The 21902-nt window shown below is 41.0% G+C and overlaps 1 protein-coding gene across 3 annotated transcripts in view; it reads left to right on the top strand.

Moving 5' to 3' along the window:
• LOC130281983 (DBH-like monooxygenase protein 2) overlaps positions 1-18965 on the top strand; it is an 80800-nt gene extending 61835 nt beyond the window's left edge. For all 3 annotated transcript variants that reach the window (XM_056529788.1, XM_056529787.1, XM_056529786.1), the window contains exons 8-13: positions 31-122; positions 1042-1138; positions 11931-11990; positions 12523-12656; positions 14677-14791; positions 18292-18965. In XM_056529788.1, coding sequence (XP_056385763.1) covers positions 31-122; positions 1042-1138; positions 11931-11990; positions 12523-12656; positions 14677-14791; positions 18292-18375 — 582 coding nt within the window. In that variant the 3' untranslated portion in view covers positions 18376-18965. The remainder of the gene's footprint in view (positions 1-30; positions 123-1041; positions 1139-11930; positions 11991-12522; positions 12657-14676; positions 14792-18291) is intronic.
• Positions 18966-21902: the final 2937 nt, after the last annotated feature.

Genomic DNA, 21902 nt, shown 5'->3' with positions numbered 1-21902 from the left:
CTTCTGAAGATGTCTCCTGTTCTTCTTTAGATGTTAGGTAGACCTATTCCTGATCTTACTGTCACCACCTTTCTATTGCATGGACATCTCACTGCTCGCGGGCTGCGGATAATGCATTACAGGTAAGAGAAGAGCAAGAGACCCTCCCTTTTATTGTCACAATTTACTTTTGAAATCCATTTCCTTCTAAAATAGAAAGCACCAATATCTATAAACCCTATCCTAAAAATCCTTAAAGGGGGTACTCCTCCCCAGACTTCTTATTCTGGGGTCCCGCCGCTGGGGACCCCCGTGATCTCGGCTGCAGCACCAGCTGCACCCCAGACATTCGGTGCATGGAGCGAACTTCGCTCCGTGCCGAATGACTGGTGATACGGGGCGGAGGCTCGTGACATCACAGCCGAGCCCTGCTTGTGATGTCAAGGCCATGCCCCCTCAATGCAAGTCTACGGGAGGGGGCGTGACGGAGGTCACGCCCCCTCCCATAGACTTGCATTGAGGGGGCATGGCCTTGACATCACAAGCGGGGCGCGGCCGTGATGTCACGAGCCTCCGTCACTGCGCCCGATGCTCTAAACGAATGCCGGGTGAAGCAGGGAGATTACGGGGGACCCATGCGGCAGGACCCCCACGATCAGACATCTTATCCTCTTTTCTTTGGATAGGGGATAAGATGTCTAGGGGTGGAGCACCCCTTTAACCACCACATTGGGAAACCTAGGGGAGAACCAACATGGCTGCCATTACATCTACCATTAGGAGGCCCATCCCGTCCTTTAAGATTATGGTGACCAAGCAGCCAAAAACTTGCAGATGGGGTTTGGAGATAAAGGCTTGCATCTATTATTATCTAGTCCAGTGGTCCCAAACCCAGTACCCAAGGGCCACCAACATTCTGGGTTGAATTCAGTTACTCCATTGGAATAGAAAATGAAAAATTCAAAACCTGGACTCTTGGTGGGCCTTGAGGACTGGGTTGGGGACCTCTGATCTGGTTTATCCAGTATAAGCTCTAATCGAAATGATCTCATCTCTCCATAGAAATGGCACTTTAATAGGAAGCCTTGGGGAAGACAAGAAATATGATTTCAGTTTTCAGCAAGTCCGAAATTTACCTAGAGAGGTTACAGTAAAAATGGTAAGTGTCATAAAGATATATATATATATATAATTTTTTTTTTTATTAAAAAAATGGACAGACTTGTCTCATATTACGTCTCGTGAGGAGAGGCATATACACTTGGCAGTCACACAATGAACAAGCTCCAGTCTCTTGTACCGACACACATATGTTCCATACAGAACACTGAGGGCTGCCAGAGGGCTTCCAGCCATAGACCCCCTGTGGGTATTCCCTGCCCCCGGGGTGAGGTGTTTTATCAGAGCGCGGCTGCAGGCTAGGTTACTTATAGTTCACAGACTCCAGTTCTTGAGTAAACCGCCTTTTTGCAGAGCTCAACACACAGGCCCTGATTTACTATTGTAAACCCGACATATTTTGTCGGGTTGAGCGCCAGAAATTCTGTCTGCGCCAGAATCCGCGCCAGAATTCTGTCTCGTTGCGCCAGAATTCTGTCTGCTACATTTTCCTGCATGTGGTTATGATTTTTTTTACAGAAGTACGACAAAATCAAACCTATATAAGTAGGGTATCATTTTAATCGTATGGGCCTACAGAATAAAGGTAAGGTGTCATTTTTACCGAAAAAAGTACTACGTAGAAACGGAAGCCCCCAAAAGTTACAAAATGGCGTTTTTTCTTCAATTTCGTCGCACAATGATCTCGTTTTTCATTTCGCCCTAGATTTTTGGGTCAAATGACTGATGTCACTACAAAGTAGAATTGGTGGCGCAAAAAATAAGCCATCATATGGAATTTTAGGTGCAAAATTGAAAGGGTTATGATTTTTAAAAGGTAAGGAGGAAAAAATGAAAGTGCAAAAACAGAAAAACCCTTGGTCCTTAAGCGGTTAAGGGTCTTGCAGACCTGAAACGTGTCGCTGTTAGGTGTCTTATGATGTCTGTCATTTGTTGGATGAAGTAAAAAAGTACCGTATTTTTCGCCGTATAAGACGCACTTTTTCTTCCCCAAAACTGGGGGGAAAAAGTCGGTGCGTCTTACACGGCGAATACACCCCTATCGCGGCGGTCCCTGCGGCCATCAACGGCCGGGACCCGCGGCTAATACAGGACATCACCGATCGCGGTGATGCCCTGTATTAACCCTTCAGACGCGGCGATCAAAGCTGACCGCCGCGTCTGAAGGGAAAGTGACACTCACCGTGGCGGTCCCGAGCAGCCCGACTGAATAGCCGGGTTAGTGCTTACAGGACACCGGGAGGGACCTTACCTGCCTCCTCGGTGTCTTCTCCGTTCAGGGATCCCCTGTATGGCCGGCGCTCTCCTTCCTCGTCATCACGTCGTCGCGTACGTGCGTCGACGTGCGTAACGACGTGATGGCGGCGACGGAGAGCGAGGATACCCGGCCGGCAGCAGAGACGTTCCGGAGCGACGGGGGCACGGCGACAGTGATGGAGCGACATTCAGGGCAGCGGTGACGGGTCCGGAGCGGCGGGGACACGCGAGTATTACCTCCTATGCAGTGGTCTTCAATCTGCGGACCTCCAGATGTTGCAAAACTACAACTCCCAGCATGCCCGGACAGCCAACGGCTGTCCGGGCATGCTGGGAGTTGTAGTTTTGCAACATCTGGAGGTCCGCAGGTTGAAGACCACTATTGGGTTCAAAATCTTAAATTTTTTAGATTTTGCACCTAAAAATAGGGTGCGTCTTATACGCCTGTGCGTCCTATAGGACGAAAAATACGGTATTCCTTTTAACCAAACCGAGGAGCTGGACTTCCCTTCTTGTATGTCCACTTGATGTGTGTTGGAGACCCTGCGGCCCTTTCTGAGCTCAGGTGCCCGTTTGCCTCTTGACAACGCTACTTCGGTAGTGAAACATGTTGAGGGGGGCCGTTTAGATTTTATTACAATGCCATTGTCCTAGTTCAATAGACATATGGGTGTTTCTGCAGGCACCTTACATTGTCTTATAACCACATACATCGAATAGTGATCCTCATAATAAGGACATTTATGGCAAAGGTGAATTTTAAACAAGCATAATGTGCAGGAATATCAAATAAAGATTGCACTTTTAAAATAATTTTGATAATTGGGAAATCGTTTTTTTTTGGGGGTTACCTAAAGGTGACCTATTAGTTAGTGGTTTAAGTTTCCACCCTCCAATTATCTGTCTCCAATTATACTTTAGAATTCTGTCTGCGCCAGAAATGAAAAACCCGACCAACTCTCAATTTTACTGAGAAAACCCAAAAAAGGGGGCGTAACTATCAATAAAAGGGGGCGTGGTCACATAAAAGGGTTGTGTTCCCGACACTTTCACTAAAACCCAACACATATGCTAAGGTTTCCACATAAAATGTGATGGATTTGAGCTGAGGAAAACCCTACAGATCAGAACGTGTGTAAAAAAAAAAGCAAAATGTAGGGAAAATGGAAAATGTAGGGAAACCTTAGTATATATTAGTGTTGAGCGGCATAGGCCATATTCGAATTCGCAAAATTTCGCGAAGATATGGACGAATATTCGTCATGTATTCGTAAAATTCGCATGTTCGCAATATTTGCTGCCTTTTTTTTTTACTATGCGCCATAAAATTTCCATGCGCATGCGCATATGCAAATATTCGCATATGCAAATTTTTGGGCACCCGCCAGTCTGACACAGTAACTTGTATTGGAGGCTTATTTACACCACAAGCTAGAAGCAGGGAGGGAGGGATGATCACTGTGATGTGTACTGTGAAAAAAAAAAAAAAATATTCGTAATTGCGAATATTTAGCGATATATTTGCAATATTCGCGAATATGCGATATTTGCAATAAATTATTGCGAACATTCGCGCCCAACACTAGTGAATATCGTGAAAAAAACATTGTAGGGAATTTAAACCCACAAAGAAACCTACACAACACTCTTAGTAAATCAGGGCCACAGTCTGTACCCGCTCATGACAGATATCTTGGGTCCAACTATTTTTTTGTTGCCTGCGCCCAGAGGTCTCAGTGTATTTAGTGTTCTCAGAGGGGACAAAACATTATTTTTTTTAAATCAACTGGTGCCAGAAAGTTAAACAGATTTGTAAATTACTTCTATTTAAAAAATCTTAATCCTTCCAGTACTTGCCAGCTGTTATATGTTGCACAGGAAGTTCTTTCCTTTTTGAATTTCCTTTCTGTCTGACCACAGTGCTCTCTGCTGACACCTCTGTCCATTTTAGGAACTGTCCGGAGCAGGAGAGGTTTGCTATGGGGATTTGTTCCTACTCTGGACAGTTCCTAAAATGGACAGAGGTGTCAGCGGAGAGCAGTGTGGTCAGAGAGAAAGGAAATCCAAAAAGAAAAGAACTTCCTGTGCAATATACAGAAGCTGATAAGTACTGGAAGGATTAAGATTTTTAAATAGAAGTAATTTACAAATCTGTTTAACTTTCTGGCACCAGTTGATTTAAAAAAAATAAAAAATAAAATAAAATAAAAATAAATAAAAAAGAAATAAATATATATATATATATATATATATATATATATATATTTGATAAAGCCGGTGTGAGACCGGTGAAACGTAGTCCTCTGCACGCTATGGAATAAATCTATTTGGTTTGACTGCAACAGTGGTGTGCTGCATTCTATTTCACATATATATATATATATATATATATATATATATATATATATATATAGATATATATATATATATATAGATATATATATATATATATATATATAGATATATATATATATATATATATATATATATATATATATATATATATATATATAGATATATATATATATATGTTTTTAACAGGACCATTTTTATTTTGATGTGACTTTTTGATCACTTTTTTTATTAAATTCAGGAGTTGCAGTTAGTTACTAACTACAACTCCCAGCATGCCCTGATACAGCCTGTGGCTCAGCTGCCCCAAACAAAAACTACAACTCCCAGCATGTTGGACTATATAGTAGTATATAGTATAGGTCAGTGTTTTCCAACCCAGGGTGCCTCCAGCTGTTGCAAAACTACAACTTCCAGCATGCTAGAAGTTGTAGTTTTGCAACAGCTGGAGGCGCTCTGGTTGGGAAACACTGATATGGGTTATGGTGCAACATTTCGGGAGTTGGAGGATTGGTTAGATAAATAGCATTGCATTACCGGTATTTTTAATATAAAAATACCGGCTGTGCCTGTAAAATACCGGCCAGGTGGCAACCCTACTTAGCAGGCATGAGAGATTTTTGAGGCATCTGTTCTGCCACAAGCTCAGCTGGAAATGTTACCTTGGCACTGCTATGGTCAAATCCAGGGCTCAAGTCCTGCAGGAACTCATGGGAACGGAGTTCCTGCACTTTTTCCTCAGCAGGAACGCAGTTCCCATTAGCAGGAGTCCTGCAGGACCAGCCCTTAAAGGGGTACTCTGCCCCTAGACATCTTATCCCCTATCCTAAGATGTCAGATTATGGGAGTCCTGCTGCTGGGGCCCCCCGCGATCTCGGCTGTGGCACCCCAGACATCCGGTGCACGGAGTTAACGCAGCTCCGTGCCGAATGACTGGTGATGCGGGGCAGAGGCTCATGACATCACAGTAATGCCCCCTCACTGCAAATCTATGGAAGGGTGGTGACAGCCATCACGCCCCCTCCCATAGACTTGCATTGAAGGGCCGTGAGCGTGACGTCATGAGCCTCCGGTGTTGCACCCAATGCTCTAAATGAATGCCGGGTGCAGCAGGGAGAATGCGGGGGTCCCCAGTGGCAGATGTCTAGTACCCCTTTAAGTGGAAATCTTGGGTGAGTTCCCACACTTTTTTTCCCAGGACTTGACCCCTGGTCAAATCCCTCAGCAGGTTTCTCACCTCGATTGCCAGGGCAGACGCATTTCCCTATGCACTCAACACACAATAAGCTACCAGGGCAACTACCACCACTTAGTTACTTAGTTACATACAGCAGGTGAAAAAAGTGTTGCACACGCACCATATTTCCAAAGGTGCTACTAACATGTCATTTTTATACAAAGAAATATATACAAGTACTGTATATACAAAGGAACCAAGACAAATAAGCTCAGACATTAAAGGGGTACTCCGGTGGAAAACTTTTTTTTTTTTTTTGTTAATCAACTGGTGCCAGAAAGTTAAACAGATTTGTAAATTACTTCTATTAAAAAAATCTTAATCCTTCCAGTACTTATTAGCTGCTGAATACTACAGAGGAAATGGTTTTCTTTTTTGGAACACAGAGCTTTCTGCTGACATTACGAGCACGGTGCTCTCTGCTGACGTCCATTTTAGGAACTGTCCAGAGCAGCATATGTTTGCTATGGGGATTTTCTCCTACTCTGGACAGTTCTTAAAATGGACAGAGATGTCAGCAGAGAGCACTGTAGTCATGATGTCAGCGGAGAGCTCTGTGTTCCAAAAAGAAAATAATTTTCCTCTGCAGTATTCAGCAGCTGATAAGTACTGGAAGGATTAAGATTTTTAATAGAAGTAATTTACAAATCTGTTTAACTTTCTGGCACCAGTTGATTAAAAAATTAAAGTTTTCCACCGGAGCACCCCTTTAACTCACGTGTAATAATGTGAAATGACACAGGGAAAAAAGTATTGAACACGGGAAGAAAAGGAAGTGCAAAAAGGCATGGAAAGCCAAAACAACAGCTGAAATCTATCAATAATTAAAAAGCAATTCAGCCCCTTGTTAGTGCAAATGAAAATCACTTCATTTTTAATTCACCATAAATTTACCTCGACCAAGTGAGAAGAATAATCTGGAGAGCTGTCCAAGAGCAAAGGACCACTTGTGGAGAGCTTCTATAGCACCTTTAGAAATATATTTAGTAACAAAAATTGTCATGTGTTAAAAACTTATTTCATCCAATTATCCCGCTGTAATCAATAACCTTAAAGGGGTATTCCAGGAAAAAACTTTTTTTTTTTTTTAATCAACTGGCTTCAGAAAGTTAAACAGCTTTGTAAATTACTTCTATTAAAAAATCTTAATCCTTCCAATAATTATCAGCTGCTGAAGTGGAGTTGTTCTTTTCTGTCTGGCAACAGTGTTCTCTGCTGACATCTCTGCTTGTTTCGGGAACTGCACAGAGTAGAAGAAGTTTGCTATGGGGATTTGTTTCTACTCTGGACAGTTCCCGAGACACGTGTCATCAGAGAGCACTTAGACAGAAAAGAACAACTCAACCTCAGCAGCTCATAAGTACTGAAAGGATTAAGATTTTTTTAATAGAAGTAATTTACAAATCGGACTTTCTGGAGTCCTTAAGAATCAGGCCATTTTTCATTTTTGCATTTTTGTTTTTATCTCCTCTCCTTTTAAAATCCATAGCTCTTTGATTTTTTCACCTGTAATGACATCTTTTATTTTACCATAAAGTGTATGGTGCAATCAAAAAAATATTAATTGCGGGCGGAAATTTATAAGAAAACTGCAAATTTGCAACTTTTGGGAGTTTGGTTTTTACACAGTGCACTTTATGGTAAAAATGATCCATTATCTTTATTCTGTAGATTGATCACGGCATCTAAAGGGTTTATAGCCGGGCATTGAGTGTGAGGCTACTGATAGTAGCTGACACTCAATGCTCTGAAGCAAGCGCAGCTCCTGTGCTCGCTTCAAAGCGGCTTAAGGATCCAGGGTGTACAGGTACGCCCTTGGTCCTTAAGTACCAGAACGCAAGGGCGTACCTGTACACCCTTGGTCCTCAACAGGTTAAACAGAAGGAAAAAAATTCCTTTCTGACTTCAATATGGCATCAGAACAAATCCCTGAATCACTGTTCTAACCTAGTTACATTTAGCATAGTTATACATAACTTAAGCATTCATAACATGTCAAATATTTTTCTAGAAAACATCCAGGCCTTGCTTAAACTTGTACAGGTAAAAAGAGAGTAGTGTAGCTCACTATAGCTAAGCACGTGCCCAAGGTTACTGGTGTTGCCTAAAACCCCAGTTAGGCCAAGGAATAATTCAGATAATAGTGTATAATAGAATTATACAGAAAACCAGTCCTCAAAGGAACATAGAAATTGTAGTGGAAACAAGGTGATATGTCCAATAGCGTTTAAAACTATTTATTATAAAGAAATGCAGAAATGTATATAGTTGAGGTCTAACGCGGGGCCCTTGCGCAGACTCGACGGCAACAGTAATAAAATAAATAAATTATAGAATAAATGAATAGAATATTTATTCTATTCATTCATTTATTTATTTTATTACTGTTGAAGTTGAGTCTGCGCAAGGGCCCTGCGTTAGGCCTCAACTATATACATTTCTGCATTTATCTACAATAAATTGTTTTAGACGCTATTGGACATATCACCTTCTCCCTTGAACTTGTTTGTGGAGTCAGACATCACAACATCATGAGGCAGAGAGTCCCATAGTCTTACTGCTCTTACAGTAAAGAATCCCCATCTGTGATGATGGTGGAACCTTCTTTCCTGTAGATGTAGAGGATGCCCCCTTGTCATGGTTATCGGCCTAGGTATAAAAAGATCACTAGAAAGATCTCTGTACTGTCCATTCATATATTAGTACATTGTGATCAGATCGTCCCTAAGATGCTTTTTCTCCAAACTAAATAACCCATAGTGATAACCTATCTTGGTCCTGTAATCCTCCCATACCATTATTATCTTTGTCACCCTCCTCTGCCCCATCTCCAGTTCGGCCATGTCCTTCTTATATACAGGTGATCAGAATTATACACAATACTCCATATGTGGTCTGACCAATGATTTATACATAGACCAAAGCATGTCCTAGTCACGAGCCTCTCTGCCTCTCCTAATACATCCCATGACTTTATTAGCCTTGGCAGCCGCTGCCTGGCACTGATCACTAAAGTAGAGTTTACTGTCCACCAGTACCCCACGTCCTTTTCAGTAGGATAGCAGAATAGCATCAGTATTCCAGAACAGCATCTCTCAGAAAACTTCTAAAAATCTTACCAACAGCAGATGTTAAACTTGCAGGCTTGTTGTTCCCAAGATATCATTTTGACAACTGTTTGAATATCGGTACCACATGAGCTTATGTGAAAAAAATCTTGTTATTATAGAATCATTAAATATAAGGAATAAGGGTCTATCTAGCATGGTACTTAATTCCTGCAAAACTCCGGTATGAATGCCATCTGCACACATTGGCCCACGTTTATCATTGTCTTTAGACTGTTTTTTGTGACTAAAAAAGGGGCAAAAAAGGTTTACACATTTCTGCTGATTTTGAGTTGCAATCCACTGATTTTGGCAATAGACATGATATGGAAGGGATTTATCATTGCGCCTTTTTGTAAAAAGGAGCAAAAAAAGGCGCAAAGCCACTGAAAAGTCTCTAAAACTACACTAGCCCAGACATGGTGTAGCTTTTTGGTGTATGTGTGGACAGAAATTTCAGAAAATGTGATCTGCACAAAATTTATCAAATGCTCTTCGACCATTTAATAAATTTGGTGCTCCTATACATTATCAGCACACAAAAAAAAAAGGTGTAAAAAAATGCTTCACTTACACTGCAATGATAAATGTGGGCCATTGATTTGTATGTTTTAGTGTTAATAAGGCAGCACCATACTTCTTGTTGGATTAAACAGGGAGAATTTACACTTTTCCTACTCATGTCATCTGACATTGGATTTCCTGTGTAAATACAGCACAGAAGAAGACATTTAGTAGATTGGCTTTTTCCTAATCCTCCTCCTCCTCCTCCATTACACCCAGTCTATTTCTTATAATTTTTTAACACCTCTCCACTACCTTTTTTTCAGTAGTCTGAATGGTTGTCATTTATAGTGATAAGAGCGAATATTCGAAATGCTAATTTTTACCGTGAATATCGGCACTTCATGATTTCGAATATAGCGCTATATATTCGTAATGACAAATATTCTTTTTTTCCTTCACAGTACAGATTACAACAATTATGTGTACTTTGTAAAAAAAAAAAAAAAAAGTGATCATCTCTCCCTTCTTCCAGCTTGTGGTCCAAAGAAGGCACCAATATTATTTACTGTGTAAGTCGGTGTGGAGTGCAAATATTTTTTATATGCGAATATGCAAATATTTGTCAATGTCGGCACTTCCAGAGGACACAAATCAGTTGTCAGAGGTTAGCAACATTCCTAGAAACCAATAGGAAAGTTGCCCCCCCCCCCTTCACTATATAAGATTTCTCCCAGCAGCACTTTTTTTTTTTTTTTTTGCAGTTTCATGTGGTTGTAAGATAATAAAATAATATACTGAATTGATAGTTAGTGTTAGATAGGGTAGGTTAGTTTAGCAGATAGGTTCTAGTGTAGGGTATAGTGTTAGTTAGTTGAAAGTTATAATTAAGATTAAGCACTATAGGAATTTCATTATGATTTTCGCATAGGGGAAAAAAAGTGAATGAACATAGCGAATATGCGAACATAGGATGAATATTCGTCTAAATATTAGTGAAATATCGCAAATTCCAATATGGCCCCTGCCGCTCATCACTAATCATTTATCCCATTCCTAAATGTTTATGTTAACCACATTGGCTTCCTTTCATTTCTAGCCCGTTTATTCCCGTAGGGCAGTGTTTCTCCAGTTCAGTCCTCAGGACCCCCTAACAGGTCATGTTTTCAGGATTTCCTAAGTCTTTCACAGGTGATATAATTCTGGTCAGTGAATCAGTCATCGCCACAATTATATCACCTGTGAAAGACTAAGGAAATCCTGAAAACACGACCTGTTAGGGGGTCCTGAGGACCGCGCTTGAGAAACACTGCCGTAGGGTATATGTTGTTCACAAAATCTATTCAGGATGGATTTAAAACGTCCCATTGAGCTTTTGTACTTTGATTACTGAAAATTGGCCTTCCAGAAGTTTTATGTTTTTGTAGCCCCACTATCTTCTTATGGGATAAATGAAAAGCTATTATGTTGTAGTCACTAATGCCAACATGCCCCCCTACATATTGGTCTTGGTCTATGTGTATGTGTATATATATATATATATATATATATATATATATACATATATATATATATATATATATATATATATTCCAAAAGCACACTCCACCCCCCCAACCCAATGTTTTGCAAGTGCCTTCTGATGATTTGTGAAGTTGCTGTGCAATGCACTATGCCCAATTGTCCAATTTTCCCTTGCAATAGAGAAGGGATCACGAAGCTCCACTCTTTTAACGTGCTAGACCATCCATGCAGAGGTTTGCCCCTGTGCCTCTCTTGCTGTCATTCCAGATCATTGTTGGTCTACCAACCACTGGCACACACAACATTGAACAATGCCGACATCCCGACGTATGCTCATAGTGATCTGCTGGAGTCATAAACTTTGGTCTATTATTTCAAGGATTCTCTCACTCTAAGTTTGAAACTAGTGGTGATAACTGATGTTTAGCATGTCTGGCAATATGTCTGGTCTGGTTTAACTTTAGGACAGTAATAACAAATATCCCAATCACATCCGAGGTAGGGATTAGTGCAGACTACTTGACTGCATTGATCTGCCCTAAATGGAAGCCCCAACTGGGTGACAGTCCCTACACTGCACAGGGCATGTGGGAAGTCAAATAGGACGAATAAGCAACACACAGGCAGAGAAAGTACGGAATCTGGAGACATGGAATAAATCAGGGACAAGTCAGAAGTCATAAACCAAGAGGGTGGCGTAGTACAAAAACAGAAAGCAGAGTGAGCACAAGCAAGAGTCAAACCCAGGGAGTACCAGATGTGGCACAGGAGCAAAGGCCGATGTACATTTATCTCCTCTTGTATTATCTGTCTATCTACAACATAACCTTGGATTTGTTTTCTCTCCTCAGGGGGATCAGATAGTGGTTGAATGTACATCCAGCACAATGGACAGAGAAGGCAACACCTATGTAAGTTCTTATTTAGTACTAGCTATTTGCTTACCAATACTTTATTTCTTTATCCCCCCCCTCCCCTTAGACTGCTCATACACGCTGTGTTAACAGTCTGCATTTGCGGTAGCTTAATTGTGTTAGTCCAGAATTGTATTTTATTTCAGAAGTTTTTGGCTTTGGTATTTTTTGCACTTACAACATTGACCATACGGGATCAGGAACATGCTTATTTTTATAGTGCAAACAATTCTGCACTGGGGGGGGGGGGGGTGACATATATATATATATATATATATATATATATATATATTATATTTTTAATTTAATTTTAATTTTTTGCACACTTTTTAAGTCCTTATAAGGGGTTCATCATTGGATTGCTTATACTGATCAATACCTTACTATTGCATAGCACTGATCATTTAGATCAGCACTCTATTGCTACAGCCTGTCCCACAGGACAAAAAGCATTGTTATGTTCATATTATGTTCATATTAAACTCATCTGCTAATAATAATTAAAAAATATATATGTATATTTTTACAGGGTGGCCCTAGTACTCTAAATGAAATGTGTATTGGATTTGTTTTCTACTATCCTGCCATACCAGTTGCTTCTTGCTGGAGTTTAATGGATATTCATTATGTCACTAATGCTTTGGGGTTGGATAAAGCAGATAGGTGAGTTTTACTGGATATAACAACTTTTAATGTATACAGTATACTAGCTGAGTACCTAAACCTTGTAGGAGAGGAAAAGCAACAATGACGCTCTCATCCGCTCTCAATGACGCTCATATCCTGTCCTCATATCCTGTCCTCATATCCTGTCCTCATATCCTGTCCTCATATCCTGTCCTCATATCCTTACTGCATATCCTGTCCTCATATCCTGTCCTCATATCCTGTCCTCATATCCTTACTGCATATCCTGTCCTCAAATCCCATCCTCATATCCTGTCCGCATATCCTGTCTTCATATCCTGTCCACATATCCCGACCTTACATCCTGTCCTCATATCCAGACCTCATATCCCGACCTAATATCCTGTCCTCATATGCTGACCTCATATACTGGCCTCATATCCTAACCACATATCCTGTCCTCATATCCAGACCTCATATTCCGTCGTCATATACCGACTGCATATCCCCTCGTCATATCCGGTCCACATATCCCGACCTCATATCCAGCCCTCATATCCATACCTCAATTCCCGACCTAATATTCTGTCCTCATATGCCGACCTCATGTCCTGATCGCATATCCTGTCCTCATATCCAGACCTCATATCCTGTCCTCATATCCCGACCTAATATCCCGTCCTCATATCCCGTCCCCATATCCGATCTTCATATCCCGTCCTCATATCCTGTCCTCATATCCAGTCCCCATATCCCGTCCTCATATCCCATCCTACTATCCCAAACTCATATACAGTCCTCATATTTCGTCTCTTGCACTAACTATTCTCTGCACCCGCCTGCTGAACAGTTGCCAGGATGTGTAAAAGTTCCGGCCAATATCTGCAGCCCAAGAGTATTGTGACCAAGACATATATCAGAAGTCTTATTGGCTTGCATGAGGCTCAAAAGCAGTGGGTCAGGATTAATTGAACTCTACTATATTTTTAGTTGTCAGATAAGCAATATATGTACCAAGTTTAATGAAAATATCTTTAACCATTTAGCAGAAAGGACACTCTGCTCCAATGTAAAGTAATGATTGCATGGCCTGTGTAACAGTGTTTAATGTTCTGTCCCCTCAAAATAACTCAACACTCAGCCAATAATGTCTAAACCTTGGCAATTAGTGAGTACACCCCTAAGTGGAAATGTCCCAATTGGGCACAATTAGCCATTTTGCCTCCCCATTGTCAAGTGATTCATTAGTGTTACAAGGTCTAAGTTGTGAATTGGGAGCAGGGGGGTCTTAAATTTGGTGTTATCGCTCTCACACTCTCTAATACTGGTCATTGAGAGTTCAACATGGCACCTAATGCAAAGAACTCCCTAAGGATATGAAAACATTTTTTTGCCCTACATAAAGATGGCCTAGGCCAGTGATGGCGAACCTTTTTGAGCCCGAGTGCCCAATCAGTAATGCACGCCAACTTTTTTTTCCCCTCAAAGTGCCAGCACAGCAATTAGATCAGAAAACAAGGTAGGCAGTGTGTTCCCCCACATTAGGTTAGAGCTGTACCCACTATTCTGCTGGTGGGGTCACTGTGTACATACATTACATTACTTATCCTGTACTGATCCTGAGTTATATCCTGTATTACACTCCAGAGCTGTATTTACTATTCTGCTGGTGGAGTCAAACAGTACATTACCAGCTTGTCTAGTGTCAGTACATAGCTTACTCCAGGAGATGTACTATTCACACCAGTCAGTCTACAGTATAGTAATGTTTGAAAAACCCTTTCTTGTAGGAGGTCACCTAAGATTTTAGGGATTTGTCTAACCACAAATTTACTGACTGGTTCCAAGTAACAATTTTGAATGCAGCTTAGCCCTATAATACAGGCTGTAACCCGGGATCAATGCCATATACATACAGATAATTAAAGATTGTGAGGGCGCTGATCATGTGACCTGTGGTTGTGATTATCTTATGGACCATGAGAAGGAGAAGAATCCTGTTATTATTATTGTACAATGATGTCTCCCACCCATCCCCTGGTATTGTCTTTTCCAGTATAATGGACGCTATTTTGAATATTGATGCTGTTGAATGGGATGATGAAAAAAAAAAAATTGCCCAGAAGGCCGTCATGGAGGCACCCCACCTTGCAGTGGTTGAGAATCGAGAGGTTAGTAAAGTTTATGACCTGCCTGTTGGTCTAGGTGTAGGTTCACCTCTTCTGTGATCTCCACCAGTCACTCAGTGGACAGATCTGTAGTTCCTCCAAGGCTCCTTGTAGGACATGAGAAGACATACCATATCTCGCATTAACCATGGCTCCATCCATCACCTATTGTAACATTATCCCAGTCCTTCACTCTCTTGCCTCATAGAAAGATTACGAGAATTGTTGGTTGTTACCATAACACTAAGTACGCTCAATGTTGACGCCAAGCTGGAAAGCCAAGCAATAAGTTCACATTTGACTTTGCCGACTCAAAGCCAATGCATATATAGATATGTAGACCTGAATGATCATCCTCTGACTACAGATCACCCCAGGGGGTCTCCCATGGATAAAAAAAAAAAGACGCTTTTCAAGCCATCTCTAGAGAGATGGTTAGGAAGGCAAAAATAAAAATAAAAAAAAAGCCAAGTTGGCTGTCTTACCTATTTTATGTAACTCACATTAACATAAAATGGAATGCGCAAATGGCATAGCTCCGGGAGCTACCATGGTTTTTTAACAGCTTAGCCAACAGGTCTACATGGTTTACAGAACCCCCATGAAAGGGGTACTCCATCCCTAGACATCTTATCCCCTAACCTTTAGATAGGGGATAAGATGTCTGATCATGGGGGTCCGGCCACTTGGACCACATGATCTCCAGCCTGGCACCCCAGCAATCCGCATGCACACCGCATGCATCTCTGCTCCATGCCGGATTACGAGCGACCACAGCCATCAGGTCCCCTCTATATATCTCCCATAGATATTAATAGAGGGGGCATGATGATGTAAATGTTCAGAAGGCTGAAGTGCCGGGTTGGAGATTGCGGAGGGGGGGGGGTGGGGTTGTTGGCAGAGGCTGGACCCCCTGCTTCAGACATCTTATCCTCCAGTCTTTGGTTTTTCTGCCCATCTCCGGTGGCTGCAAACAGGCTGGAGATGACTGGGAATCCATCTTTTTTTGTTAAAGGGAAAACCCTTTTAATTGGAGCCTGATGCAGCATTTGACTGGGTAATTTAAAAAATAGGCACAGTGTAAGAGTTATGTCCACACCCCTGTCAGGAGTCTCACTGTGCTGCAATATGGCCCCCTTGTGATGACCATTGGAGGCATGATATTGCGATAAAACATTCCAGGATAACTTGTTATTAAATCAATGTAAATATCTGCTTATTCTGGGAAGTGGTCAAGTGGGTGGTGCTTATCGGTGATTGACAGCTAATTTGTATATAGAGGAATAAAGAAAGGTGTCAGGCACTGAGTAGGACCACCCACTTGACGACTTAGCCCAGAATAAGTAGAGATTTAAATGACAAGTTATCTTGGACACTTTCCCACAAAACTACAGTACCTTGCATAAGTATTCCCCCCTTGGACTTTTTGCCTATTTTGCTACAGTTACTAATTGGACGTTTAAAGCGTACCTGTCAGATCCCACAAAAAACACCATGTACCATGTTCATTTAATGTTTATGCCTTTGTCACCTATATTTATTATAAAATACCTCTTTTCATTAGCTCAAAATGTTAGAAATCCTCTCTGGGGAAGGGGGCGTGTTCGTAGCTTGTGGTGGTGGGAGGTTATTGGTCTGTTCATGCAATCTTGCCCATGAGTCATCTCTAGTCCATGACTCATGGACAAGCCTGATGATGCTGAATGATTGGTTAGTGTCCCAGTAGGTATGGGGACCCCTAGCGATGGGATTTTCAGGAGCTGTTTTCTTTATTAAATATTAACATTTTTATTAAACAACCATACTGCAAAAGGTAACAACATATAAAAAGTTTTTAGATCTATCAGTGCCCATTTAAATAGACTTTTACCATTTGATCACAACATGCATAGTACTCTGTGCAAAATACCTTTTGTTGTGACACCAACAATGATGAGAACAAAAAAATATAGATAGATACATTTTGGGGGAAAATACCTCTTAAATGTGGCTCACCCACTAGACATTCAATTTTAATAATCTTTGCCTTGCAGTAATAATACTTCTTAACAGAGGATAATACTTTGCTTAAAGGGGTACTCCCCCCCTGGCATCTCATCCCCTATCCAAAGGATAGGGGATAAGATGTCAGATCGCCAGGGTCCCGCTGCTGGGGACCCCGGGGATCGCCGCTGCGTCACCCCGCCATCATTACTGCACGGAGCGAGTTCGCTCTGTGCGTAATGACGGGCGATACAGGGGCTGGAGCAGCGTGACGTCATGGCTCCGCCCCTCATGACATCATGGCCCGTCCCCTTAATGCAAGTCTATGGCAGGGGGCGTGACGACCGCCACGCCCCCTTCCCATAGACTTGTATTGACGGGGGCGTGCCATGACGTCACGAGGGGCGGAGCCGTGACATAACGATGCTCCGGCCCCTGTATTGCCGTCATTACGTGCAGAGCGATCTCGCTCTGCACAGTAATGATGGCGGGGTGCTGCAGCAGCGATCCCCGGGGTCCCCAGCAGCGGGACCCCGGCGATCTGACATCTTATGTCTAGGGGTGGAGTACCCCTTTAATAAAGATCCTTATAGTATCTTGTAAGGACAATACCAAGATATTAGGTGTTATTCTTTCCCCAGTTGAAGTCATTCAGCTCATGCCAGCCACCACCCCCTGACGAATATTAATAGGGAGGGCTATGTGTTTTTGATTATCTAAATGATAATAAGATAGACTCCACAATGTATTAATAAAATACATTACTAACTGGATTCATCAAGCCTAATACTGCATCATCAGAATATTGTGATATAACATGTGACCTATCTCCTACTTTAACCCTCAAAATTCTTGGGTCTGACCAAACAGAAAACAAAAATAAAGGGAGTTAAGTAACACTCCTGTCTCGTCCCATTTGTAAATGTAAGCTCTTTAGATAAAGACCCAATCGAAAAGACCCTTGCAGCCATCAAAGAGTACAGAAATTAAATAGCCGATAAGATGAACGGCCTTGTCTTGGAAGGTTTGCAGATGTGCCATATTCTTTCCATTTTCTGATGATGGATACTGAGGTGCTCCGTGAGATGTTCAAAGATTGGGATATATATATATTTTTATAACCTAACCCTGCTTTGTACTTCTCCACAACGTTATCCCTGACCTGTTTGGTGAGCTACTTGGTCTTCATTCTACTGTTCGTTCAGTTGTGCTCTCTAACAAACTCTGAGGCCTTCACAGAACAGGTGTATTTGTAGTGAGATTATATTGCTGTTAAGTGAACACTATTTACTAAATATGTAACTTTTGAAGGTAATTGGTGGCACCAGATCTTTGATAGAGGTTTCCCAGTAAAGGGGGTGAATACATATGCACTCAACACTTTTCAGATTTTTATTTGCAAATCAGTTTGAAATCCATGTAATATTTCCCCCACAAATGATGGACTAGTTTGCGTTGGTCCATTGTATAAAATTGAAGTAAATATTATTGAATGTTCTTTGTGTTTTTTTCTTCTCCAGGGAAGGAGGGTGAATGAGACGAGTCCATTACCCCCCATCTCTCTACCTCCCCCGTTCCACTGTGAGGACGATACCTTGGATTAAAATACATGGACATTCCAGTAGGATTCCAACTATCTCACGTCTACATGGAGAGCCTTTAAGATTTTATATAGATTTTTTTTTTTGATTTTTTTTTTTTTGTTAAAATCTAAGTCACAAGTGTAGAGAATTAATGGATACAGGGCTTTGGATGGACTTCTAGAAGCTTCTGAACAAATAGTGGTCTCCAACTTGTGGCTCTAGTCTCCAACCATTTCAGAAAGACAACTACTGGCCTTCAGGGCATGCTTGGAGTTGTGGTTCAGCAATGGTGTGAGAAGTAGACATGACAGTGGGAAAACATTGTTTTGTGATGTAACCCAAAACCAGCAATGTCCATTGATGTGCAGAAGTTTTTATTGATTAGAAGGAAAACCAAAGCCATGATGTTCTCAATGTTCTGGCTTGTAGGCCACACTGGTCCATGTATGTGTATGGAAGGTTCATCTATATGTCTGTGAATAATTGAAATCCTACTTATAAAATATAATTCAAAGTCTTGAGCAAAATCTATGTGTGGCTGACTGGAATTTCCCATTATCGGAAATGTGGATCCAATACAATACAATATGACATGGTGCATTAAATTTCCATACGAGCAACTGCTTTCCTTGGCTTTATTAAGAGTCTTTGTATCCTAGAATTTTCTCTATTTGCTTCATCCGGAAGCCTGTACCTGAAAAGTAAAATCACCCTTCCTCTACTCAAAAATAAAAGAGTGCAAGCTGGGGCAGGATGGGGTGACAATGGGAACCCCTTCCACTATTGGTGGTGGCATCATTGTCTTGGGCCAGTGCTGTAAATACATGATGGATAATGCCAAGGGGTACTCTGGGAAACTAAACCCATAGCCCATCCTTTCCCTTTCATCAACCTATTTAATTGTCTAAATAGCATTCATTAGCTATATAGAGCAGTTTTCCCTCTTTGGTTGTCACTTACATATATGAGTTGAGGAAATGAAACATTATCACTGTGTCTCTGTCCAAATCCCTCCCTGAAAGCTGCCCCACCCTCCTAAGAGACACAGACTATATGGTTTCTGCACTGCACTGATGAGTGATGCTCTCTTTAAAGCTGAGAAATGGGAGATGTGTGCAGCCTCAGCCAATAAGACACTGAACCTCTCTCTGCTGCTCACAGCAGGAGGGTGGGGGCTGGCAGAGCAGAGCTGCAATGATTGCTGGGAGATGTAGGCAAGATGAGAGAAAAATGACAAAGAATATAAAGATATATATATATATATATATATATATATATATATATATATATATATTCCTAGAGTACACCTTTAAGGAGCTAAAGACTCAAGCGTGAACAAATCCCTTAAAACTTTCTGAATGATAAAGCCTAATGGTCAGTGGTATCATATATAGGCAGGGTCTCACTCGATCACCTCTTTATTTCTGGGCCCAGAAAGTTTTCACATTTTTGGCAACTTAATTACTTCATGAAGGACTTTTTGCTGTATCTGCATTAACGCTTTAATAATTGAACACGGATCGGGTTAAACGCTCCCACTTGATGTTCATCCAGCTCAGCATACCAAATTGTTGTGTCTTGGGTAAAAAGCAGTGAGGTGGTTGTGCCGTCTACTCACCTGTGTCCAGCCGCTACCTTTCCTAAACCCACTTCCGAATCAAGCCCGATCGCATGACAAGGGGGTGTGCCCCTGAAATGTAGCGTGGTAGGTTGGTACTCGTGTCTCTCTCCACCTGACCGAGGTATGCTGTTTTACATCTTACACAGTGAATATTGGCATTTACGTGTCTGAATACATGCATATATGAAAATACCGTGAAGATTGTTTAAATAAATATATGGAACATTAGTCCGGAGAATATGCTTTATTAACCTGTCTGCAGTAAGAACGCCATGATCTACTAAGTACATACATGTGTGATTTGGGTCCGTTGGTCTAAGGCGTTCGCCCGGAGACGCATATGTTGAACAATGCAATGTTGGTAACTATGTTGTCTTAAAGGGGTACTCCGGTGAAAACCTTTTTTATTTTAAATCAACTGGTGGCAAAAAGATAAACATATTTGTAAATGACTTCTATTAAAAAATGTTAATCCTTCCAGTACTTATTAGCTGCTGAATGCTACAGAGGAAATTCCTTTCTTTTTGGAACACTGATGACATCACGAGCACAGTGCTCTCTGCTGACATCTCTGACCTTTTTAGCAACCATGCATAGCAGATGTATGCTAAGGGCAGCATGGTGGCTAGTGGTTAGCACTGCTGCCTTGCAGTGCTGGGGACTTGGGTTCAAATCCCACTAAGGACAACAATAAATAAAGCATTATTACTATTATAATAACATCAGCAGAGAGAACTGTGGTCGTGATGTCATCAGAGAGCATTCCAAAAAGAAAATAATTTCCTCTGTAGCATTCAGGAGCTAATAAGTACTGGAAGGACTAATATTTTTTATTAGAAGTAATTTACAAATATGTTTAACTTTCTGCCACCAGTTGATTTAAAAGAAAAAAAAAAGGTTTTCACCGGAGTTCCCCTTTAACCCCTTCAGGACCAAGCCCATTTTGGCCTTAAGGACCAGAGCGTTTTTGCACATCTGACCACTGTCACTTTAAACATTAATAACTCTGAGATGCTTTTAGTTATCATTCTGATTCCGAGAATGTTTTTTCGTGACATATTCTACTTTAACATAGTGGTAAAATTTTGTGGTAACTTGCATCCTTTCTTGGTGAAAAATCCGTAAATTTGATGAAAAATTTGAAAATTTTGCATTTTTCTAACTTTGAAGCTTTCTACTTGTAAGGAAAATGGATATTACGAATACATTTTTTTTTATTCACATATACAATATGTCTACTTTATGTTTGAATCATAACATTTATGAGTTTTTACTTTTGGAAGACACCAGAGGGCTTCAAAGTTCAGCAGCAATTTTCCAATTTTTCACAACATTTTCAAACTCGATATTTTTCAGGGACCAGTTCAGTTTTGAAGTGGATTTGAAGGGTCTTCATATTAGAAATACCCCATAAATGACCCCATTATAAAAACTGCACCCCCCAAAGTATTCAAAATGACATTCAGTCAGTGTTTTAACCCTTTAGGTGTTTCACAGGAATAGCAGCAAAGTGAAGGAGAAAATTCGAAATCTTCATTTTTTACACTCGCATGTTCTTGTAGACCCAATTTTTGAATTTTTGTAAGTGGTAAATGGAGAACATTTTTACTTGTATTTGTAGCCCAATTTCTCTCGAGTAAGCACATACCTCATATGTCTATGTAAATTGTTCGGCGGGCGCAGTAGAGGGCTCAGAAGCGAAGGAGCAACAAGGGGATTTTGGAGAGTACATTTTTCTGAAATGGTTTTTGGGGGGCATGTTGCATTTAGGAAGCCCCTATGGTGCCAGAACAGCAAAAAAAAAAAAAAAAAAACACATGGCATACCATTTTGGAAACTAGACCCCTCGGGGAATGTAACATGGGATAAAGTGAGCCTTAATACCCCACAGGTGTTTCATGACTTTTGCAAATGTAAAAAAAAATTA

This window comes from Hyla sarda, chromosome 7, assembly GCF_029499605.1.
Source record: "Hyla sarda isolate aHylSar1 chromosome 7, aHylSar1.hap1, whole genome shotgun sequence".
Classification (NCBI taxonomy): domain Eukaryota; kingdom Metazoa; phylum Chordata; class Amphibia; order Anura; family Hylidae; genus Hyla; species Hyla sarda.
This window is presented reverse-complemented; position numbering and strand designations above follow the sequence as displayed.